The 22718-nt window shown below is 39.4% G+C and overlaps 1 protein-coding gene across 3 annotated transcripts in view; it reads left to right on the top strand.

The window, feature by feature from the left end:
• The window catches only part of INPP5F (inositol polyphosphate-5-phosphatase F), a 102716-nt gene that overhangs the window by 60704 nt on the left and 19294 nt on the right, over nt 1–22718 (top strand). For 2 of the 3 annotated variants that reach the window (XM_055247182.2, XM_055247201.2), the window contains 10 exons: nt 5822–5950; nt 6174–6341; nt 6462–6518; nt 8853–9051; nt 9589–9768; nt 10648–10715; nt 16194–16318; nt 17412–17489; nt 18390–18510; nt 20851–20979. In XM_055247182.2, the coding sequence (XP_055103157.2) occupies nt 5822–5950; nt 6174–6341; nt 6462–6518; nt 8853–9051; nt 9589–9768; nt 10648–10715; nt 16194–16318; nt 17412–17489; nt 18390–18510; nt 20851–20979 (1254 nt within the window). The remainder of the gene's footprint in view (nt 1–5821; nt 5951–6173; nt 6342–6461; nt 6519–8852; nt 9052–9588; nt 9769–10647; nt 10716–16193; nt 16319–17411; nt 17490–18389; nt 18511–20850; nt 20980–22718) is intronic. The other variant, XM_055247191.2, reaches the window with a different exon arrangement.

Genomic DNA, 22718 nt, shown 5'->3' with positions numbered 1-22718 from the left:
AAAATTTAAAAATTAGCTGGGCGTATTGGTGTGTACCTGTAGTCACAGGTACTCAGGAGGCTGAGGCAGGAGGATTGCTTGAGCCCTGGAGTTTGAGGCTGCAGTGAGCTGTGATTGCACCACGGCACTCTAGCCTAGATGGTGGAGTGAGACCCTGTCTCTAAAAAAGAAAAATTAAAAATCTGTATAAGGGTATGAAGAATCTGTAATGGTTTAAACAATGAGGACATAGATGTTGCTTCTTTAGAAAAAAAATACCCTTTAAAGTTATATAGGCTTATGTTCCATGTCTGCATATCTTACTTGCGTATCTCATTGCCTTAATAGATAACCACATCATTTTCCGTATTTAGTTTCCATCAGACATCTGTTTAAAATTTTAGCTTCAGGTGGATGTAGATACCAGCTTTTCACATAAAATTATTTATGTCCCTTTTCTTAAATGGCAGCAGCAACATCAACCCTTAGTCTCAGTCACAAGGTGTAAGTTGCAAGCATAATTTAAAAGCTAGGGAAGTGCTGTGGAGCTTGTGGCTGTGGTGTTTTCTTTTTGAGATCGCATGTTTCAGAGTTGTGATAAGGACCTAACCACATACCACACAGAACTGGCTGGGCCTCTGGAAAAGGGAAGGTGATCCTGTTGCCAGTGCTATGCATTGTAATCCCTGGGGCTCTGTGTAAACAAAATACCTTAGGACTGGGAAGGAATCCTAAGAAGTAATTTTCTCTATCCCTGTTTTTTTGTCAGGACTGAATTTAACCTTTTCAGAAAGGTAGTGCTCTATACTTTTTTTTCTAAAGGTAACTGTGTAGCAGATTCTAACATACTCATTGGAAATGTTTGCATTTATGGTAATCTCATTTATTTATTTGTTTGAGACAGGGTCTCGCTCTGTCACACGGTCTGGAATGCAGTGGCGCGATCCACCTGCCTTCAGCCCCCCAAGTGGCTGGGATTACAGGCATGTTCCACCACCCCCGGCTAATTTTTTTTTTCTATTTTTTGAAGAGATGGGGTCTCACTATATTACCCATGCTGGTCTTGAATACCTGGGCTTAAGCAATCCACCTGCCTTTACCTCCCAAAGTGCTGGGATTATAGGTGTGAGCCCCTGCACCTGGCCAGTAATTTTAAATTTTTATTTAGAAAAAATCACTTTTAAGAGACAGAGAAAGCCTTCCAGTGAAGGTGTTTCCGTGAGTTTGAACTTTGTTATACAGATCCACAATCCTTATCTGAACTTCTTGGGGCCATATTTGTTTTAGAATTCAAGTTTTTTGGGGTTTTTGAAAGGTTATTCCCTGTATTTTCTACCCTCTAAAGTGGTTCTGGAGCATTACCCCACAATAAAACACATTATTGTTTCTTAAAGAATGGTATGAATATTCATACTAAGGGAGGTAAGTGATGATTATCAGTATCTTCATATCAGTTCAGGGCATGCTTTGCCATTAAATGAGTTTTTAACTTAAAAGATATACTTTCAGGTTTTAGAGTTCTTTGGATTTTGGAATTGTACATAAGGAAGTTAAGGGATGATGGGCTTATATTAACTCTGTTTCAAGCCCAGGATGAGGGTAGATAAAAGAAATAAAAATAGAAAAGACCAGGTGTGGTGGCTCATGCCTGTAATCCCAACACTTTGGAAGGCTGAGGCGAGCAGATAACTTGAGGTCAGGAGTTCAAGACCAGCCTGGCCAACATGGTGAAACCCTGTCTCTACTAAAAATACAAAACTTAGCCAGGCATGGTGGCACGTGCCTGTAGTTCCAGCTACTCGGGAGGCTGAGGTGGAAGAACCGCTTGGATCTGGGTGGCGGAGGTTGCAGCAAGCTGAGATCACGCCATTGCACTCTAGCTTGGGCGACAGAGTGAGACTCTGTCTCAAAGAAGGAAAGAAGGAAGGAAGGAAAGGAAAGAAGGAAGGGGGAGGGGGAGGGGAGGAGGAAGGGAGGAAGGCAGGAAGAGAGGAAGGCAGGCAGGCAGGAAGGAAATGCCAAGCTTAGAGAATAAGCATTTTTTAAAGTAGATCAGACTGAAGCCATAGGCCTTTCTGGGTCTGCATCTAGAAGCAGACAGTAGCAGGTGGGAATTTGGCCCCTACACAGTAAAGAGGACTAACAGGGCTTCATGGGAGATGGGATCCTGGGGCCATGCTTAGCACTTGAGGACTGGTGCTCAGGTGGAACTGCCTAGATCATGACGGGAGCTGTTTGAGTGTCTGTACTGAGTTGGATAATCCTGCATAGAACATCTCTTGTGTGCCATGCCAGTAGCACTTCCATGAAGAAGTACTGGTCTGGGCAAAAGATAGGGATCTGAATCAACACTATAGCAATGGGCATGAAGTGGTTGGGGTTGATAGGAGAGACTTAGAGAAGGAGAATGATGGAAGATGATTCCAAGGTTTCATGCTTAAATGATCCAGTGGGTGGTGCAGTCATTACCTGAAATAGGGCATACCAGAGAAGGAACAATATTTGGGGAGCAGATGTTGCTCAGTTCTAGAGATGCTGAGTTTGAGGGTCTAGTGTGTCTCAGTGTGGGGGAGACGTCACATGTATCAGTCTTGAGATTAGGGCAAAAGAATGGAGTTAGCAAACGTACTAGTAGTTATAAACGAGGAAAGAGGGTGACATTTTCTAGATGGAGCATGAAGACTGAGAAGAGAGTTAAGGGTAGAACGCTGGGAATACCATCAGTTTTAGAGAAGAAAGATACACCCACAAAGGAGACTGAGAAGGAACAGCCAGAGATGGGGAAGGACCCCGAGAGACTGTTGTCATGGGGACCAGAGAAAGAGACAGCAGGGAGTGTTTTCTCATTCCGAGAGTTAGGAGGCCTAAGCAGTGTCATCGGAGCCTTTACTCCTTGACCTGCCCCAATCAGACTATAGTCCTTACAGTTCCAGTGGCTGGGACACTGTACCCTGCTGGCTCTCAGAGTGGATTCCATGTTTGAGGAATGAATTTAAAAGAAGAGTCTCACTTGTGTAAACATGTCACAAGGTGCTAGGAAAGGGGCTATTAGAGGTTGGGACAAAGGAAAGGGGTGAATGATGAGCCCAGGTCCTAATCCCAGAAACTAACCTTGAAGAGAACAATGGACTCTGTCTTTCTGAGTGAGGAAAACCTGGGTGCAGACTAGGTGTGCTGTTGCACATTTACTTGAAATAGCGGACCTTTGATAGATTCCTGGGGGGAAATTTTTGCTGGCTTGAGTGCTCTTAAAGAACGATTATGTTGGCCGGGCGCGGTGGCTCACGCTTATAATCCCAGCACTTTGGGAGGCCGAGGCGGGCAGATCATGTGAGGCTGGGAGTTCGAGACCAGCCTGACCAACATGGAGAAACCGTGTCTCTACTAAAAATACAATATTAGCCAGGCATGGTGGTGCATGCCTGTAATCCCAGCTACTCGGGAGGCTGAGGCAGGAGAATTGTTTGAACCTAGGAGGCGGAGGTTGTGGTGAGCCGAAACTGCACCATTACGCTCCAGCCTGGGCAACAAGAGTGAAATTGTCTCAAAAAAAAAAAAAAAAAAAAAAAGAATGGCTATGTTTGTGTATCCCGTTTTGAATACTAAAATTGTAACAATCTGTAGCTCGATTTTGAGCAAGTAAGCATGTTTTCAGGTTTTTAAAAGAGTTATTCACATGACTAATCACTAACATTTTATATAAAAATTGCTAGCCAGCAGTTGCCTAGTGCCACAAGCAAAGTAGTAGCAGGAGACCAAAGGGAGAGCATCTTTTTAAAACTGCTGCTCTGCTGCCCCAGTGATGCTGTATCAAGGAGGGTGGGGTGTGTGCGATGTGTTCATGGGAGAAGGGGAGTGATGGTCGTGAAAGCTCCAATGGCAGCCATTGCTAAGGCACTGGAGGTAGGAGTCAACAAGACAAAGATCCTGCCTCGGCCTCTGGTTTTGGACGTGCTGAGTTTGAGATGTCTGGTAGACATCCCAGTGGAAATGTTGGGATATTTGAGGCTGGAGTTTTGGGAGAGAGCTGGGCTGGAAATAAACATTTGGGAAGGTGGGGTTGGCATATGGACAGTATTGGAATCCATGAGTCTGGATGAAATCACTGAGGGAGTGAATGCAGACGAGAAGGGGATGAGGGACCGAAGCTTGGGGCACCTAGACATCAAGCAGGAGGCTGGAAAGGAACCACTCAAAGCGGCAGAGGAGGAGTGACCAGTGGGAGCCAGGTGAAGCCGTGTGTTGTAGGATGAGGGAGGGACTCAGATGTTACGGAGAGGTTAACCAAGAGCATTGGATTTAGCAAAGTGGAGGTCATTGATCATGACAGCAGCTTGGGAGAGTGGTAGGGGTGAAAGCCAAATCGGGGGTGGGGTTGGGGGCGAGTTGGGGAGAGAATGGGAGGAGTGGAGCTGGAGGCAGTGAGGAGTGCAGAAGTGAGTAAGAGGACAGCAGTGGCTGAGGAAGAGGAGTCGCGCGGGGGTGTGCAGAGGAGAGGAGCAGAGGAGGATGGGCCTGTGTGCTGACGGAAACGATCACAGAAAGAGGGGTGCCGTGTCCATACACTTGGTTCTATCTTCTCTCCTTCCCTGTCACCTCGAATTCTTGCTAGTTCTGCTTATTTGAAGGGAAATAAAGTGAGCTGTTCTGGTAGTAGGAGTATAAAGCTTTTCTCCCTCATCTTTAGTTCCCTTGTCTCTAATGGTAGGGCAGGAGCAGCTTAAAGCTGTAATCATGGTGTGAAACCCGTGTGGACAGTTTCTGATAGCCATAATTTTGAAAAGGCTTGAAATCATCTGGAGATTCCATTGCACATGAAAATTTGGTCCAGTTATTTGTTTCTACTTCCAAATTTGATAAAACAGGGATTCGCTCTCTCTCTTAAATAATCAAAGCTTAGACTCACTTTTCTTCTCATTTTATCATGTTAATAGTTATTTTGTAACACACTGATGATAATAAGCATTTAGTAACTATTAGTTCTTATTAAGAGTCTCCTACTTAGTGTAGCAATGAAACTAGTTTGTTGAAAAAATGGAATTGGTCTGCATATTGTTAACAGAATTTGTGTGTACATTTCAGAATATTTGCTTTGTTTGCTGAGCTACATGAAATTATATGTAAATCCCTCAACTTTAATCAGGTAGCCTTCTTTAGAACCTTCTGTGCCTTCTCTTCTCTTAACACAGCCATATTCACCCTCCCACGCCCTTCCTTATCCTTGTCAGCTGTGCGGCACTTCTCCTGCAGCCCCTAATTACTGCTTCTTCAAATTTAACTAATCTCTGGACCCAAAGCGTATGTTATTAAGCTGATTTCATTAGTGCATGTGAGTGCAGGAGGAGAGGGAGTGGTTGAAATGTCCAGCTTTTAGGGTTCCCACTAGAGCAGGCTCTTAAGCCATCTTCTGAACCAAAACACTCAATTAGCATCAGTATTTAGCACGGATACCTGCGAAGTCATAACCCTGAAGCACAGCAAATGTGCATTTTGCAATTTTTAAATTCTTAGGTACTAATTTCCAAAGCATTAATAACCTCAGCCAGAACATTTCACTCTTCGATTATGTTAGAAGAGAACCGATTATGAGCCTAACCTGAATTTTCCACCACTAAATCCTAAGTATATCCTGCCCTGTGTTCTTTGTGTTTTATCCTCTGCTGTAGCTTTCTCATCATGGGACTCATAGCTGTGTTTGCCATCAATTGTCTGCTTGATAATTTTTCTAACTCTTGAGGTTTACTGTTAATCAGAATGCCTGAGCAGTAGCATTCACTTTTGCACTCGAACATTTAACAAGCAGATATTAGTAATAACAAATCATCTTTCTCTTCCTATTTAGCTCTGTAAGAAGCATCATTTTGGTATTAACAAACCAGAGAAGATCATACCATCTCCTGATGACTCAAAGTTTCTACTGAAGACCTTTACGCATATTAAATCCAATGTGTCTGCTCCTAATAAAAAGAAAGTAAGAGTTTAATTGATATGGGCTTTGAATTCATCTTTGATTAGTTTTAAATGGAGAGATAATTCTCCATTCAGAAAATTTATTTTCAAACCATTTGTTGTATTGAAGCACCATCTCCTTATGCCCTTGGGATTATTTTCACTTCTGTCTTAGGAATTTATGTGTTATCCCCAGACTACTTTACATTTAATTTCTGTAGTAATAGTAGATTAATTTCTTATAGGTTAAGGAAAGTAAAGAGAAGGAGAAGTTGGAGAGGAGATTACTTGAAGAGTTGCTGAAGATGTTCATGGACTCAGAATCCTTTTATTATAGCTTGACCTATGACCTGACCAATTCGGTGCAGAGGCAGAGCACTGGAGAGAGGGACAGTCGGCCCCTCTGGCAGAAGGTACCACTCACAGCTCGTAGAGCAGGGTTTACCCTTGGGAAGAAGTGATGGCCTGTTTTGGCTTTTATAGGAAAACTGAAATAATGTGTTTCTGAACTATTGTTTCTGCACCTTTTCTAGGTTGATGACCGATTTTTTTGGAATAAATACATGATACAAGATCTTACTGAGATTGGTGTGAGTAGTTGTTTCTAAAATTTCCTAACCCTACTGAAATTGGTCTGTTTGTTTCTAAAACGTCTGGTTATAATTGTTACGCAAATGTTTTTTAATTATATTAAGATACATTTTTAAAGATCACTATGTTTTCCCCTATGGAATGGGAATCATTTAGCCAGGAAAACCAAGGCATTATTTTAAGGCAGTTTACAATTCCACTGCCTCGTCACAGGCCTGTCTTTTTAGCACATTCTCATAGGATAATGGTAAGTTAAGGCTGTGGAACTCATGTTCGTAGAGTTCCTGCAAAAGAGGTATTTTCTTTCTACCCATTGGGAATGTTCACGCCCAGTTTTCCTGCAATGGTACCAGTTTTTTTTTTTTTTACCTTCGCCGGACCTCTGTTTTCTATCTGGGAATTGGAATAGCCAAATCTCTGAGGCCATTGCTGTACTACCAGTATTTGATTGAGGGAAGATACAAAATATGATGAGATGATTGCATGAAGTTCCTCTGGTTTGATGATTACTTTTTTCCTTTTCTTGGTCATGTATGTTGGAAAATTGACTGTCTAAAGACAATTCATTCAATCAACAAATATTTATGGAAGGCCTGTTATGTGCCACTTGTCTTTTAGACACTAAACAAAGTAGGCAAATAGGTGAATAAAGTCATATATTATCTTTTAACCTTTCAGAAATTTCAGACCTTTTCCTTTTGGTTTCTCCCCCTTAGTGGTGGTTAGTATCAATGATTTTCACATAATCTAGTGGTGTCTTCGCTAGATATCCATCAATTGCCTCTATGGAGAATGAGGCCTGAGATTGTTCTTACCTCCGTTTGCAATGCTGATCAAACTGTGACCACCAAAACCCAGTGGTAGAGGAGAAAAGCAGGGGAATCTGTAATGAGCATTTGTCCTGTGTGCTGACAATATCGAGCTCTAACATGTTTTGCTGAGTTTTTGTCAGAATGCTTTTACATTACCATTTAAAACTGATGACTTGAAGTTGTCATATTCAAAGGTGACATTTGGCAGCATAAATTTCTCTATGCCTGTGAAGAGTTTTGCATTTATTGCTAGAACAGAAATACAAATAATGGGAACGGTGATAAGAATGCAGGTAGATCCTTTATCTCACTATTTTCAACTTTAGCCACCTTCCTAAGATCCTATCTGCAGGCTCCATAAAACAAAACAAAACAAAACTGAGATAGGACCTGGAGTGTTTGGTGATGGAAGAAGAGGTGGATTTGAAGTAGATGCTGAGATTAAGGCTGGGTACACTTACGGAGATAAGAGAGAAAGTAGGACAAAGAAGAACTCTCTGGAGCATTTTTATCCTTTACTGTCTCTGCAGGCAGTAAGTTGAGAAATCTGTCTTCTTAGTCTAAAAGAGACAGAAGAAGAAATCTTTATTTTATTTATTTGTTTTTTTGAGACAGAGTCTCTCTCTGTCGCCCAGGCTGGAGTGCAGTGGCATGATCTCAGCTCACCTCCCAGGTTCAAGTGATTCTCCCGTCTCAGCCTCCCAAGTAGCTGGGATTACAGCTTGTGCCACCATGCCCAGCTAATTTTTTGTATTTTTAGTAGAGACGGGGTTTCACCATGTTGGCCAGGCTGGTCTCAGACTCCTGGCCTCAAGTGAATCGCCTGCCTCAGCCTCCTAAAGTGCTGGGATTACAGGCTTTGATCCACTGCAACTGACCAGAAGAAGAAATCTTTAATCAATACTCTCCTAATTATGTTGGATGACATTTTAAGATAAGACATTTATGAAATGGGTTTTTTTTTTTGTTTGTTTCATTTATTACTTAGATTGAAGCTTCAGGAATTGAGATTTTTTTTTCTAAGCCAGAAAATAAAGTCGACCTATGTGTTTCATAATAAAGTGATCAGAGTTGGTTGTATTTTATTAAAGCCTTAATACAATTGGGAGTTGAGAGTCATAATCATAAACATTTGTTAAATACTTCCCATATGGCAGGCACTGTGCTAAACACTACGTGTATTATCCATTTAATTTTCACAATTTCGTGAAGTAGTTGTTACTATTTCACAGAGAAGGACAGCGACGGCGAGGGTGACTCCCCTCAGTGAGTTAATAAATGGTGAGCTTGGATTTGTATCCAGGCAGCCTGGCTCTTAGGCTGTGTTCACCATAAAGAAAAGGAAAGACCTCCACTGTCCCTTGCTTACGTGGTGTTCTTCAATAAGCAGAAAATATGGTTGAATAATGGAAGGTTTCTGCTTCTAAGAAACTGAGAAATATGTGCTGACTACTGTTTGGGTTTAAGAAAGTAGCAGTGCTGTACAGAATAGAAACAATATGATGTTCATTTTGTTTTCAGACTCCAGATGTGGACTTTTGGATTATCCCCATGATCCAAGGTTTTGTGCAGATTGAAGAACTTGTGGTTAATTATACCGAATCATCTGATGATGAGAAAAGCAGCCCAGAGACCCCCCCTCAGGAGTCCACCTGTGTAGATGATATTCACCCACGATTTCTAGTGGCTCTCATTTCACGCCGAAGTAGGCACAGAGCAGGTGAGTGGAGGGCTGTAATAGCATGCAAATCAAATCCAGGCGAGAATGGAAAAGCTGCAGATGTGTTGAAATGCTAATGACAATAATGGATTTGGAAACACAGTTGGCTTCAAAGTGCGTGGGGACTCTAAATACCGTGATATAATTGGGGACAAATTTTTGAAGAGGGGTGAATAAGAGAGTTAGCAAAATGAGAAGGAAAAGGAGGTACATATATAGAAGAGAGAAAGTCACTTGAGATGTGCTTCAGAATACTGGCACTCCACTGACAGCATGTATCACCGTGATAAATCCTGTGTGCTAGTGCCTTTGGGAAAACCTTTTTCTTTCAGTTCAGAGGAACTGAGCTTCAACTTGTTAAAAACAATGAAGCATACAGTTATGATTTTGGGTAAGTTGATACTGTTCTGCTTGGCAGTTGCACACTGATTCCCCAAGGCTATCCTGGAAGACATACATTTGATTAGGAAGCATAATCTAGTCAGACTAAATAAATTTTTAAAAATGTTGCTGTTTTCTGTTTTAATTTTCTTTCAGGAATGCGCTATAAACGAAGAGGAGTGGATAAAAATGGAAATGTTGCCAATTATGTGGAGACCGAGCAGTTGATTCATGTTCATAATCATACCCTGTCATTTGTTCAAACACGAGGCTCTGTGCCTGTCTTTTGGAGCCAGGTTGGGTATCGATATAACCCAAGACCGCGGCTGGACAGAAGTAAGCAGGTCAATTATTTGGTTTGCAAATGATGATTTCAGAGAGAATAGTTTTTAAGAAATTAGTTACCTGTTAGGTTTGGATTTGCTTTGCCAGATACTTCATTCAAAACAATAACTTGTATTTGAAAAATGTAATAGTAATGTAATAATCATAGGAGTAAAAATAGTTGACTAAGTCATTTATTTAACAATAAAAAATTTCTCTAACAGTAGAGCAAAACAGCTTACTTCAGAGATTTTAAATTGCTATTGCTTTGAAGAGTACTTTATTGAATGTTTAACTTTGGAAAGGAGCGAATCTAGCCAATATTTGTAGAAGCAGGAAATAGCTTAAGATGGAATCTACCAAAAATCAATAAGATGCCTTTACTCAAATATTTTTCTGTGAAAGTTTTTTTTTTTTAAATCTTGAGTATTTTGTTTCTTCCAGTGTTTTAACTTTAGTCTTAGAATAGCTAAGTCATTTAAATCTAATTAGATTACTGAATGAGCTTGATTTTAAAAAAATTGTTAAAGTATATTTCTCTCTCAGTTGGTATTCTTTATGAGAATTCAGTAAAGCTTTGGTTTTTAAAATGTTTTAGAGGGGTTTTTATTCTCTTATAAACTACGTGAAAGCTTTTCTGAGAAGTAGGCTGGACATATAAATAATCTCATAATGTCATAGTTTGCACTTTCAGATATATTTTAGTGTAGTGTAACTGGAAAAAAAATCAGATCTTTGACTTAGCATTTCATTTTTAAATGATGGTTTTAGACAATCTTAGTTCATTTAGGCTGTCAATAAATTATTTAAATGTAAGAATAAAGATGGAGTAGACACTAATATGTCTTAAACATGGGAAGGAAAAAAAGATTTTGTATCACTTCTTTGTAGGTGAAAAGGAAACTGTTGCCTATTTCTGTGCCCATTTCGAAGAACAACTGAACATTTACAAAAAACAGGTGGGCTTTGATCTACAGTGGTAAAATATTCCTTCATCTTTAGAAATAACTATCTTTTTGTTTTAAAGCATTTGTCATGAAGTTTAACACATTTAAGCTAAGAGTTTTCTTAATATTCTTTAAGAATAATCATTGAGTCAGCTACTTTTTTTTTTTTTTTTTTAAAAGAGACACTGTCTTGCTATATTGCCTAGGCTGGACTCAAACTGCTGGGCTCAAGCAGTCTTCCCTCCTCAGCCTCCCGAGTAGCTGGGACTATAGGCACGTGCCACTGTGCCCGGCAGGGTCAGCTACTTTAGACTGTGTTTGGATAGCATGAAGAGGTTAGATTGCTATCAATTAATTATAACAATCTAAGAAGCATCTAGACCAAGGAATGAAAGTCATGTCTCAGTACCACCTACAGTTCAACCTCCTGGAGATAACTTGTTATGTATTTTTCAGTATCTTTTTTTCTCTGCTCACCTTCATATTCACTCACATATAAGAATGCAAGTGTATAAACCAAAATCAACTGAAAACTGGTAGGTGAGATACGAGTTCAATGATTTTGATACAAGATGAATATATAATAGTAATGCTGTTATCCATTAGCAGTGACCAGTATGAATGAGTAATGCCGTGGAATGTGTAATGAATAGGTAAATGCATTTTTTTTCAGCAACAAAAATGAAATAGGAAGAAACGGCCTAAAATAACATACAAAAAGCATGTATATGGAGGAAAAAAAAAGAAAAAAACTACTGAAGAACACAACAGAAAACCTGACTTAAGTGGAGAGAAAATACTATGTTCCTGGAAGGGAAGTCTCAACATTAAATAGATATCAGTTCTTCCTAAATTAATATATAAATTTTGGGCAATCACAAAGTCTCAGCAGGGAAATAGCAAACCCTCAGATTGAAAAAATTATGAGGTTTGATGATAAGAGTTAAAAGGGGCAAGTATTTAGGTTTTGAAATAACTCTCACACATTGGTTAAAGGAGCATAAGTTGGTACAGCCATTTTGCAGGTATTATCAATTAAATTAAACATACTGCTTAACCCAGTAATTTTAATTTTTGATATCCTATATACCCTATACAAAAATCAGTTGAGATGGATTATGAACCTAAATGTGAAAGGTTAAGCAATAAAACTTTTAGAAGAAAAAATAGAACATCTTTTTGACCTGGTGACTTAAATAGGACTTTAAAAAGCACTAACTATTGTCTTCCCATGTTTTCAGTGTATTATTATGTATCACATATTTTATTAGTTGTTTAATGAGAGGTATAATGCCCATCTAGGAAATAGTTTTTATTTTTAAAAAACACTCTAATGAAAAAAATGACAAATTAGACTTTAAATTTGTTTTTATTAAAACTTTACTAAATTATAAATATTAAAATACTGTTGTAAATATTATTAAAATTTTATTAAAGTTATACAGGACTTTAGAAAACACCATAGTGAAAAAAACTTGATACATTTGGCTTTATTAAAATAAAAACTTATATTTGTTAAGACACAAGAGAATGGAAAGGCAGTTCACAAAGTGGTAGAAGATATTTAAGATTTTTCAGTGTATGTATGACAAAGGTCTCATATCTAGAGTATATTTAAAAATGCCTGCTGGGCGTGGTGGCTCACGCCTGTAATCCCAGCACTTTGGGAGGCCAAGGTGGGCGGATCATGAGGTCAGGAGTTTGAGACCACCCTGGCCAGCATGGTGAAACCCTGTCTCTACTGAAAAAAAAAAAAAAAAAAAAAAAAACCGGGCATGGCGGCTTGTGCCTGTAATCCTTGCTTCTCGGGAGGCTGAGGCAGGAGAATTGCTTGAACCCAGGAGGCAGAGGTTGCAGTAAGCCAAGATTGTGCCACCATACTCCTGGACGACAGAGTGAGATTCCGTCTCAAAAAAAAAACCTAAAAATTTATTCAAAAGGATGTACAACCCAAAAGAGAGCTGGACAAAAGAGGATATCCGGAAAGTCAGTAGATGTATGCAAAAGGGCTCCACTTCATTAACTGTCAGGGAAATGCAAATTAAAGCCATTACTCAACACACCAGAATGGCTAACATAAAAAAGTTGGGAAGCTTAGGTAACATGGAGAAATCCTTTCTCTACTAAAAATACAAAAATTAGCTGGGCATGGTGGGATGCACCTGTAGTCCCAGCTACTCAAGAGGCTGAAGTGGGAGAATCACTTGAGCCCAGGAGGCGGAGGTTGCAGTGAGCCAAGATCATACCACTGTGCTCCAGCCTGGGTGACAGAGCAACACTCTGTCTCAAGAAAAAAAAAGGTGGAGGGAATACCAAGTTTTGACGAGGACATGGAGCAACTAGAACTGTAATAGAAAAAATTTTTAAATCTATCTGAGAGAAACATATTCAGTCAAGGAGGCATGTACAAGAACACTCATTGCAGCACAGAAACAACCTAATTGTTCATCAGGAGGACAGTAGGTGGGAAAATCAGGCATGGCACATCTAAAGTATTGAATATAAATGATGGAAAAGAATGAGGTAGATCCACGTGTACTAACATGGGAAGATCTTAAAATCACCTTGTGGAGTAAGAAGAGAAAACTTTAACAGCATATGGTATGTTAGCCATTTAAAAAATCCCACAAAACAAAATTAGGTCATTTACATACAGTTGGTTCTCTTCCATTCTGTCCACATACATATGACATGCATATTTGTACAGAAATGCATTTATGTGGGCTGAATGGGGATACACCCAACTGATAACAGGAGTTACCTCCAGGGAGGGCCATAGGATTGGGTTGTGGTCAGGAAGGATTTGACCTTATTTTACGTTTGAATTTCTTTCAGTGTGAATAAATTCATGTATTAGCAATATGTGTAATTATAAGCAGATATAAAGAATAGAGCCTGTCTCTACAAAAAAATTTAAAAATTAGCCAGGCCTGGTGGCACATGGCTGTAGTCCCAGCTACACAAAAGGCTGAAGTGGGAGAATCACTTGAGCCCAGCAGGTGAAGGCTGCAGTGAGCCATGATTGTACCACTGCACTCCAGCCTGGGTGATGGAGTGAGACTCTGTCTCCAAAATAAGTAAATAAATACAATTAAAAAATAAAAATACAATAACGAATAAACCACATTTTAAATTTAACACGCAATTATAAAACAAAACAATACTAAGATGTGCAAGCAGAGGAAATAACTGCTTCCCACACTCATCCCTGCTCCCTGTTGACATTCACATCAATTTTCTAGGTGTGTGTATTGAGCAGATACTTCCTGATTTTGAACAGTATCCCAACAGTGTTCATTTATCCACCTTTTCCTGGGTAATTACTTTCCAGGGCGTTGGGCCCACGGTCGGTCTGACTCAGCCATGGTGGCCCCATTGCGGTCACCAGTGATTGGTTCAGGCATGGACCTGTGTATGTTCGATTTAGCCCATGAGATACGTGATGTGGGGGAAGTCTCCTGGGAGGCTTCTGGGAACAGGTTTTCTGCTCTAATAAGAGATACAGGAACCAATAGTTCCCCTGTGGTTGCTGTGTCTGGGTTTGATGTGGAACTGCTACAGCTCTCTCAAGACTGTGAAGGAACCAGCCTCAGGATCAGCCGATATGCTGGCAGAATAAAAAAGATGGGAAGAATGGCAGAGTAAAGGGATGGAAAGAACCTATGTCCTTAATGGTATTGGGAATCACTATTAAGTCATATTGGAACCGTCCTACCTCCACACTTGTTCTGAGGTATGAGTCAGTTGACTCAAATTTGTCATCCGCAGCAAAAAAACCCACCTTGACACATGCATATACACAATAAAAAACGTGAGTCAAAACAAAACTATGCCATATACACTACTGTGCAGCTGTTTTCGTTTAAGATCTCATGGCTGCTGTTTAACCATTTCTCTATTGGTGGACCTTTAGGATATACTAGTTATTTTGCTATTGTAAAAACTCTCCAGAAAATATCTTTCTTTTTTAAAAACTCCATGGACTAGGAACAGAAAGCATTTTACATATTTTGGGATACTTGTATGTTTTATAGAATAAATTTATGGAAATGAAATTGTTAGATCAGACAGTATGTATATTTAAATGTGATACCACTCTGTTGCTTCTGAAAAGATCACACCAGGTTTTTTTAAAAATTTGTTTTAAAGCAACAGTAGGAGCTAGTGCCCATTTCCTCACATATTGACCAGTGCGGTCTGTGTTTAGTATTCACGTTTGCCTAGGTATAGGTGAAAACTCATTTTCTGTTTTAAGTTGCATTTCTTTGAGTATTAAAGTTGTCATCTCCTCAGTGAGTGTAGGTTCAGAAATTGTAGTCTCATGTTTATTAGCTATTTGTATATTTTTTCATGTGGATTTTCTCTGTATCCTTTACCATTTTTTTCCGTATTGGATTTAGGACTCTATGCATTATTGGTTTTTATGTTGCAGGTATATTCTCCTAGGTAGCACTTTGCTTTCTTGCCTTTGCTTATACTGTCATTTGGTACACAGGCTTAAAACTTTTTAAAGTTATGCTTAGAAGGTCATGCTCCAACCTACATTTATAGAAGCATTATTCTAAGTTTTCTTCTAGCTCTATTATCACTAGAAAAACTATTTAGATTCTTAATGCATCTAAAATTTATTTGTGTATAATTAATGAGATGTAGGGAGCTAATGTAAGTTTCTCCTTACCCCACACATAGACATCCCAGTATCATTTATAGACTAGTCCATATTTGCCCCACAGTGGTATCATGAGCATAGCTTAGATTCTTCAGTGTTTACATAGGTCTGCCTCTGGGCCACCATTCCTGTTCTGTTGAGTCACTTATCTATTTCTGCACTAGTGTGACAGTTTTAATTGCTACAGATTTAGAGTATGTTTTGCTCTCCAATGGGGCGAGTCCCTTTTTTATTATTAGTTTCCAAATTTTTTCCACATATTTACTCTTCCGGATGAACTTTTGAGTTGTTAAGTTCATTAACAGATCCTGATTGAATTTTGATTGGGATGGTTGAGTGTATAGATTAATTGGGGGAGACTTGAAATCTTTACAATATTGAATCTTGCTGCCTAGTAACATGGTATGTGTTTCTGTTTATTCAGGTTTTCTATCATATGCCTTATGTACTTCAGCAGCACTTTATCATGTTCAGTATTTAGGCTTTCTATATTTCTTTTTAAATCTAGATATCTAAAATATTTGCTGTTACAAAGGACCTTGTTTTCATTATTTCATTCTAATTGGTTATTGCAAATATTAGAAAAGCTGTTAATGTCATTGATGTCAATTCTCATAAACTTATATATAACAAATGAAAATTTTATAGGAAAAAAATTGATGTTTGAGTGGATTAATTTCTAAGTATGGCTATAAAGTATTTCTAACACATAATTCCAAATTATTAAAAACCACATTGTGATTCTAACATCTAATTAAATTTTAAACCACATTGTGATTCTAACATCTAACTAAATTTTTTCTGTTTCTTTGCTCTTATAGGTTATTATTAACTTGGTAGACCAGGCAGGAAGAGAGAAGATTATTGGCGATGCTTACCTGAAGCAAGTGTTGCTTTTCAATAACTCACACCTCACTTACGTTTCGTTTGACTTCCATGAGCACTGGTAAGATGGCTTCCTGAGAATAGTGTTGATCAATTGCAGTGTTTTTGGTAGATGCTGCCACAGGGACCTTAGTTTCTCTTCTTTGCTGGGAATAAAAATTTCTTTTCCTCATTGTTGGAAAGAAAAAGGATATCATTCATTTACTTTGTTTTAATTTTCATGTGGGCATTATTTTGGCTAAAATTTTGAGTTCTTTCCAAAATATTTACAGTCATTCTGTTCCAAAAGATCTTGGAGATGTAGAGTTCCCTTTTAGCTTTGATCACACCAGCTAAAGAACTGATGGCATTGCTTTTCTGCTTGGGTCTGAGCCTAGCAGAAGTAATAGAATTTCCTTAAAGGTATCTTGCTGGCTCCTCTTTGTGTCTGGTGGTGATACTTCTTTCTCGATGGGTAAACTTCACTGGAGGAAAACAACAACAATCAGGGCATCTTTTTTTTTTTTTTTAAAGACAGGTCTCACTCTGTCACCCAGGCTGAAGTGGAGTGCAGTGGCGTGATCTGGGCTCACTGCAACCTCCACTTCCTGGGTTCAAGGGATTCTCCTGCCTCAGCCTCCCGAGTAGCTGGGACTACAGGCACACTCCACCATGCCTGGGTAACTTTTGTATTTTTTGATAGAGATGGGGTTTCACCATGTTGGCCAGGCTGGTCTCAAACTCCTGACCTCAAGTCATCCGCCCACCTTGGCCTCCCAAAGTGCTGGGATTACAGGCATGAGCCAATGTGCCCGGCCCAGTGAATCATTTTGATGGTGCCTTTAACGTGTGTATTCTGACAGCAAGGTTCTTTTGCCGTAATCCTGGCTCTAACTTAGGTTAATTTACCTAAGTATTGGAAATTTGGTGGGGAAAGAAGCTTCTCATGTCTGTAGTATGTTTTAATGTGTTTTTAAGTATGCTTTATTTCACAATGCAGATTAGCTATAAACATTTACCTAATTGCCTATATAATATATACTAGTATTAACCTCATATACGTACAGCAACAATTTTTTTAATTTTTCGAAGCTACATTAAATAGCATATCTTAAGTTTTAAAAAAGTCTGTGATTAAATTAAAGATTTTTTCTTTCTTTTGGCATGGATTTTAGCCGAGGAATGAAGTTTGAGAATGTTCAGACACTAACAGATGCCATTTATGACATTATTCTTGATATGAAGTGGTGTTGGTAAGTATTTTACAAGAACTCCTTTTTACAAACTCTGGGATCTGTAAAATAGTACCACTGAGCATTAAACTGATAGCAGCATGCAGAGACAGCATTTTTTTGTTTGTTTGTTTTGCTTCCCAGTTCCTGTTCTTTTCAAGAGAATGTTGTTGACCCTTAGGCAGGTGGTGGTAGCTTTGAACAGGGAGAAGGTGTGAAATGGTCAGGCCAAATGAAGTGAAACGCTCTGACTGTTCTTTAAGGACATGAATTTATTCTTTCTTATGCCCCATGGTCCACATTTTCTCTTTTCTCCTCTTTCTCACTGTTCCTAACACAGGAAGGAAGGCTTAGAGGTACTTTGTCTCAGTTTTCAGGCATTTCAAAATTATCAGAGATGGAAAATGATTCTGAGTACAGGAGGTTTAAATTGGCTTAAAGGACAGAAGAGAACATTTGATTAGATGTTAAGACTACACGGGTGGCCAGAGAAATTAGATGAGCAAGCCATGCTGCGTGTCTCCTCACTGGGTGGTAAAATAATTTCGTCTGTTTTGGAGAGTTTAGATGCATTTCTACTTTAAAGGAACAACGGTGTTTTAAAGTGCCTTCTGTTTTTTTACATGTAGGAAAACATAACTTGGGATGATGTCAGCTCTGCCTAGTAGTTACAGGACTTGGGGCAAGTCTCTCTGCACCCCAGTTTTTTTTTTCCTTAAGATGAGGATAATATCTTCCTTGCTATGTTATTGTGTAAATTAACAATGATGTCTATAAATGACTCAATAATGCCTGGCATATAAAGATACACCAAGCAAATTACAGCCAGTACTGCTGTTTTATTGATATACTTTAAAGAATTGTCTTTTGAAAACCCTATTATTTTATATTGTAAAATAATTCTGTATTATTTTTAAAAAGGGTTGATGAAGCTGGGGTAATATGTAAGCAGGAAGGGATTTTTCGTGTTAATTGTATGGACTGCCTGGATCGCACCAACGTGGTCCAAGCTGCCATTGCGAGAGTGGTCATGGAACAGCAGGTAATTTGGATTCTGTTGGATTGCAAATATTCATTTCGAAATGCTTTTTTTTCCATGAGTAAGCAAATAGCTAAATATTTTTCAAATGTCAAATGTTCTATAGAACATTTACAACATACAAACACCCTTGTTGCATTAAAACCTGGAAAGCACAACCTGCGCTGAAAATCAGTTAAATAAAGTGAGATTTTCTTAATCACTCACTTCAAAAATGTGACGGCCAACATTTTAAAGTCCATTGGGTGGCATTGTGTGGTCATTTACCTTTTCCCTCTCACCTCCAAGCCCACCCTTCTGTGTTTGGGGCTGGGAGTCTTGATACTGCGTTTTTTTTTTTTTTTTTGAGATGCAGTCTTGCTCTGTTGCCCAGGCTGTTGGGGAGGGAGCTGCTGACAGGAGGAACACAGGTGAAGGAGCCTGTGTCTTTTTCTTCCTCCTGTCTCATGTGCTTCCTTGAGTGCCTCCTATTGGCAGATCCAGCAGGCCAAGCAGAAATGTGGTGTGTAGGCTGGGTGCAGTGGCTCATGCCTATAATCTGAGCACTTTGGGAGGCTGAGGTGGGTCGATCACCTGAGGTCAGGAATTTGAGACCAGCCTGGCCAAAATGGCAAAACCCCCTGTCTACTAAAACCCTGTCCCTACTAGCTGGGCGTGGTGGCAGTCATCTGTAATCCCCGCTACTCGGGAGGCTGAGGCATGAAAATCACTTGAACCTAGGAGGTGGAGGTTGTAGTGGGCCCAGATCGTGCCGCTGCACTCTAGCTTGGGAGATAGAGTAAGACTCTTCAAAATAAAAATAAAAATAATAAAATACATCAAATAACCTTGTGACTGTACTTTGAGGACATGAATCTGTTTATCTTATGTACAGTGTTTAAGCAGCCAGGTTTGAGTTTACGCCCTGGCTCTACCACATACAAGGTTTTGACTCCATACAAAGAACTTAACCTTTCCAAACCTCAGTCTCATAATTCGTAAAATGTAGGTGATAACAGTATTGATTACATAGTGTTGTTAGGACTAGTGAATGTGAAAAAACTGTTTAAAAAAGCTCTTAGAACCTTAGCCTTGGCACAGAGTTAACACTTACTAGGCATTTAACTATTCTGCCACTATTAGTATTGTTTCTGTGTGCTTTTTTGATATTCAGTTTCACTTCATAGGCAAATTTAAAACAAAGACAAAATATAATAGTATGATCCTGCACATTAAAAATTGTACCAAAACAGTATAAATATTTCATTATATTTATTCAACTTGTAGCAATTTATAAAGCCATCTTTCAAGCACTACTTTATTAAAAATGAGTCTGAGAATCTACAATGAACTCAAACAAATTTACAAGAAAAAAACAAACAACCCCATCAAAAAGTGGGCAGAGGACATGAACAGACACTTCTCAAAAGAAGACATTTATGCAGCCAAAAAACACATGAAGAAATGCTCCTCATCACTGGCCATCAGAGAAATGCAAATCAAAACCACAGTGAGATACCATCTCACACCAGTTAGAATGGCCATCATTAAAAAATCAGGAAACAACAGGTGCTGGAGAGGATGTGGAGAAATAGGAACACTTTTACACTGTTGGTGGGACTGTAAACTAGTTCAACCATTGTGGAAGTCAGTGTGGCGATTCCTCAGGGATCTAGAACTAGAAATACCATTTGACCCAGCCATCCCATTACTGGGTATATACCCAAAGGACTATAAATCATGCTGCTATAAAGACACATACACACGTATGTTTATTGCGGCACTATTCACAATAGCAAAGAGTTGGAACCAACCCAAATGTCCAACAACGATAGACTGGATTAAGAAAATGTGGCACATATACACCATGGAATACTATGCAGCCATAAAAAATGATGAGTTCGTGACCTTTGTAGGGACATGGATGAAACTGGAAAACATCATTCTCAGTAAACTATCGCAAGGACAAAAAACCAAACACCGCATGTTCTCACTCATAGGTGGGAATTGAACAATGAGAACTCATGGACACAGGAAGGGGAACATCACGCTCCTGGGACTGTTGTGGGGTGGGGGGAGGGGGGAGGGACAGCATTAGGAGATACACCTAATGCTAAATGACGAGTTAATGGGTGCAGGAAATCAACATGGCACATGGATACATATGTAACAAACCTGCACATTGTGCACATGTACCCTAAAACCCTAAAGTATAATAAAAAAAAAAATGAGTCTGAAAAGACCATTTCTTTTATTTAAAGGTCCTTAATTGTATATGAATATGTTTCCTTTTTCTGCAGTACACATTTTTTGCTATGGTTTCCTGGCCCATATACAGTTAATCCACCAATGTGTTCATTTTAGCTGAAAAAATTAGGTGTGATGCCCCCGGAACAGCCATTACCTGTGAAATGTAATCGCATCTACCAGATAATGTGGGCCAATAATGGTGACTCCATTAGCAGACAGTATGCTGGGACAGCTGCTCTGAAGGTAAATACTTGCAGGAAGCATCTGTGGGTCATTATGTAGGACACACATTAGACTATGGTTTAAAACCACAGAAATGTATGTGGGCTCCAGATTGGGGATGTGTGTAGTTGATTCTTTTCTGAAATGGTTGGCTAAGGCAGGGCCGGGTAATGTGACTCAAGCAGGCCACACATTACATCAGAGGGAGAGGGGGCTGTGTGGACCTGAGGAGGAGTGTGTGCTCTCTTTGGAGGGGCCTATGTTGCCAGACCCTCCAGTTTTTCAAGGGATTCTGGAAATCCAGAATTTTATATGAAATGGTTGGTTTTCAAAACTGACAAAACAGAGCATGTCTGTTGGCAGGTTTTGGCCACCAGTGTCATACTTCGTCTTTGAGTTTGAATCCCGACCCTGCCTCTTAACTAGCTGTGACCTTGGGCAAGTCACTTAGCCACTCTCATTTGTCACACAGGAATTATACTAGACCTATTTCAAAAGACTGTTATGGGATCATAGGAGTCAATGCGTATAAGGGCTTAGAATATTCTCTGACACATGTAAATGTGGAAGAAATGTTTTAGTTATTGTTAAAAGTCCTTTGAAGATCCTATAGAGCTAGTCCTTACAGAATATTAAGTTAAATATAAAATATATTTTCTAGTAAATAAATTACTCAGTCTGAGGGCGTTGTCCTCTGTGGCAGTAGGAAGTGTTAGAATTTGTTTAAATTAGGTTTATGTTCATCATTCTTCAAGGTTCTAGTTCATCTCAAGGTACTTCTTACACAGATTGTACCATCAAGGACTTAATAGGCATCAGTCCTTCTTTTGTGTTGAGTGATAAATATCAAAAGCTTTTTATTAATTACAGAAAGTAAACTTTGGAAGTCCTGGTAAAGACCAGGTACAGTGGCTCACCCCTGTAATCCCAGCACTTTAGGAGGCTGAGGCAGGTGGATCACCTGAGGTCAGGAGTTCAAGACCAGCCTGGCCAACAAGGTGAAACCCTGTCTCTACAAAAATATAAAAATTAGCTGGGCATGGTGGCGTGCGCCTGTAATCCCAGCTACTCAGATGGCTGAGGTGTGAGAATCACTTGAACCCAGGAGGCGAAGGTTGCAGTGAGCTGAGATTGTGCCATTGCACTCCAGCCTGGGCAACAGAGCAAGACTCTGTCTCAAAAAAAAAAAAAAAAAGCCTGGTACAAGTTAGTGATTAAAGAGAAATACTTCTCTTTTTTTCCCCTTGATTTTAAACTTCTTTGGGATGAGTATTCATACCTTTTTTCTGTAACAGAGACTTGTTGCTCTACTAATATTGCCTGTGACTGGCCTGATTTGCAGCATGTTCTTCCTAAATTGTCGGTTTTTGGACTGAGATTTCTGAGATTGCCTTGGAGATAAATAGAGGGGTTGGGATGGGGAAAAAGAGACTACACCTTCCTTGCCTTAAGTCACCACTTCTCTAGGGGCTTGCCCTGACATCTTTGTTGTGAAAAGCACAAGGGAAACAAAACAGTTTAAGTTGCCACTGGGTTGTTCTACAGGTGCTGGTGATGTGCAGCAAGGTAAGGAAACCCCTGCTTTTCCTCCCTGTGTAGAGCTACTCATCTACACACCCAGGCTAAAAGCCCATTGTGATAAACTCTAGGGAACTATCCACATTTTCCCACATCAGAAACTTGGCTTTTGAATATTACACCAGTTTGAGATATAAATAATTTTTATTGTTTTGGTGTTTGTCATATAATTTGTTTTGACC

This window comes from Symphalangus syndactylus, chromosome 2, assembly GCF_028878055.3.
Source record: "Symphalangus syndactylus isolate Jambi chromosome 2, NHGRI_mSymSyn1-v2.1_pri, whole genome shotgun sequence".
NCBI classification, from domain to species: Eukaryota; Metazoa; Chordata; class Mammalia; order Primates; family Hylobatidae; genus Symphalangus; species Symphalangus syndactylus.
The sequence above is the reverse complement of the archived record's forward strand: the minus strand, read 5'-3'. Positions and strand labels throughout refer to the sequence as shown.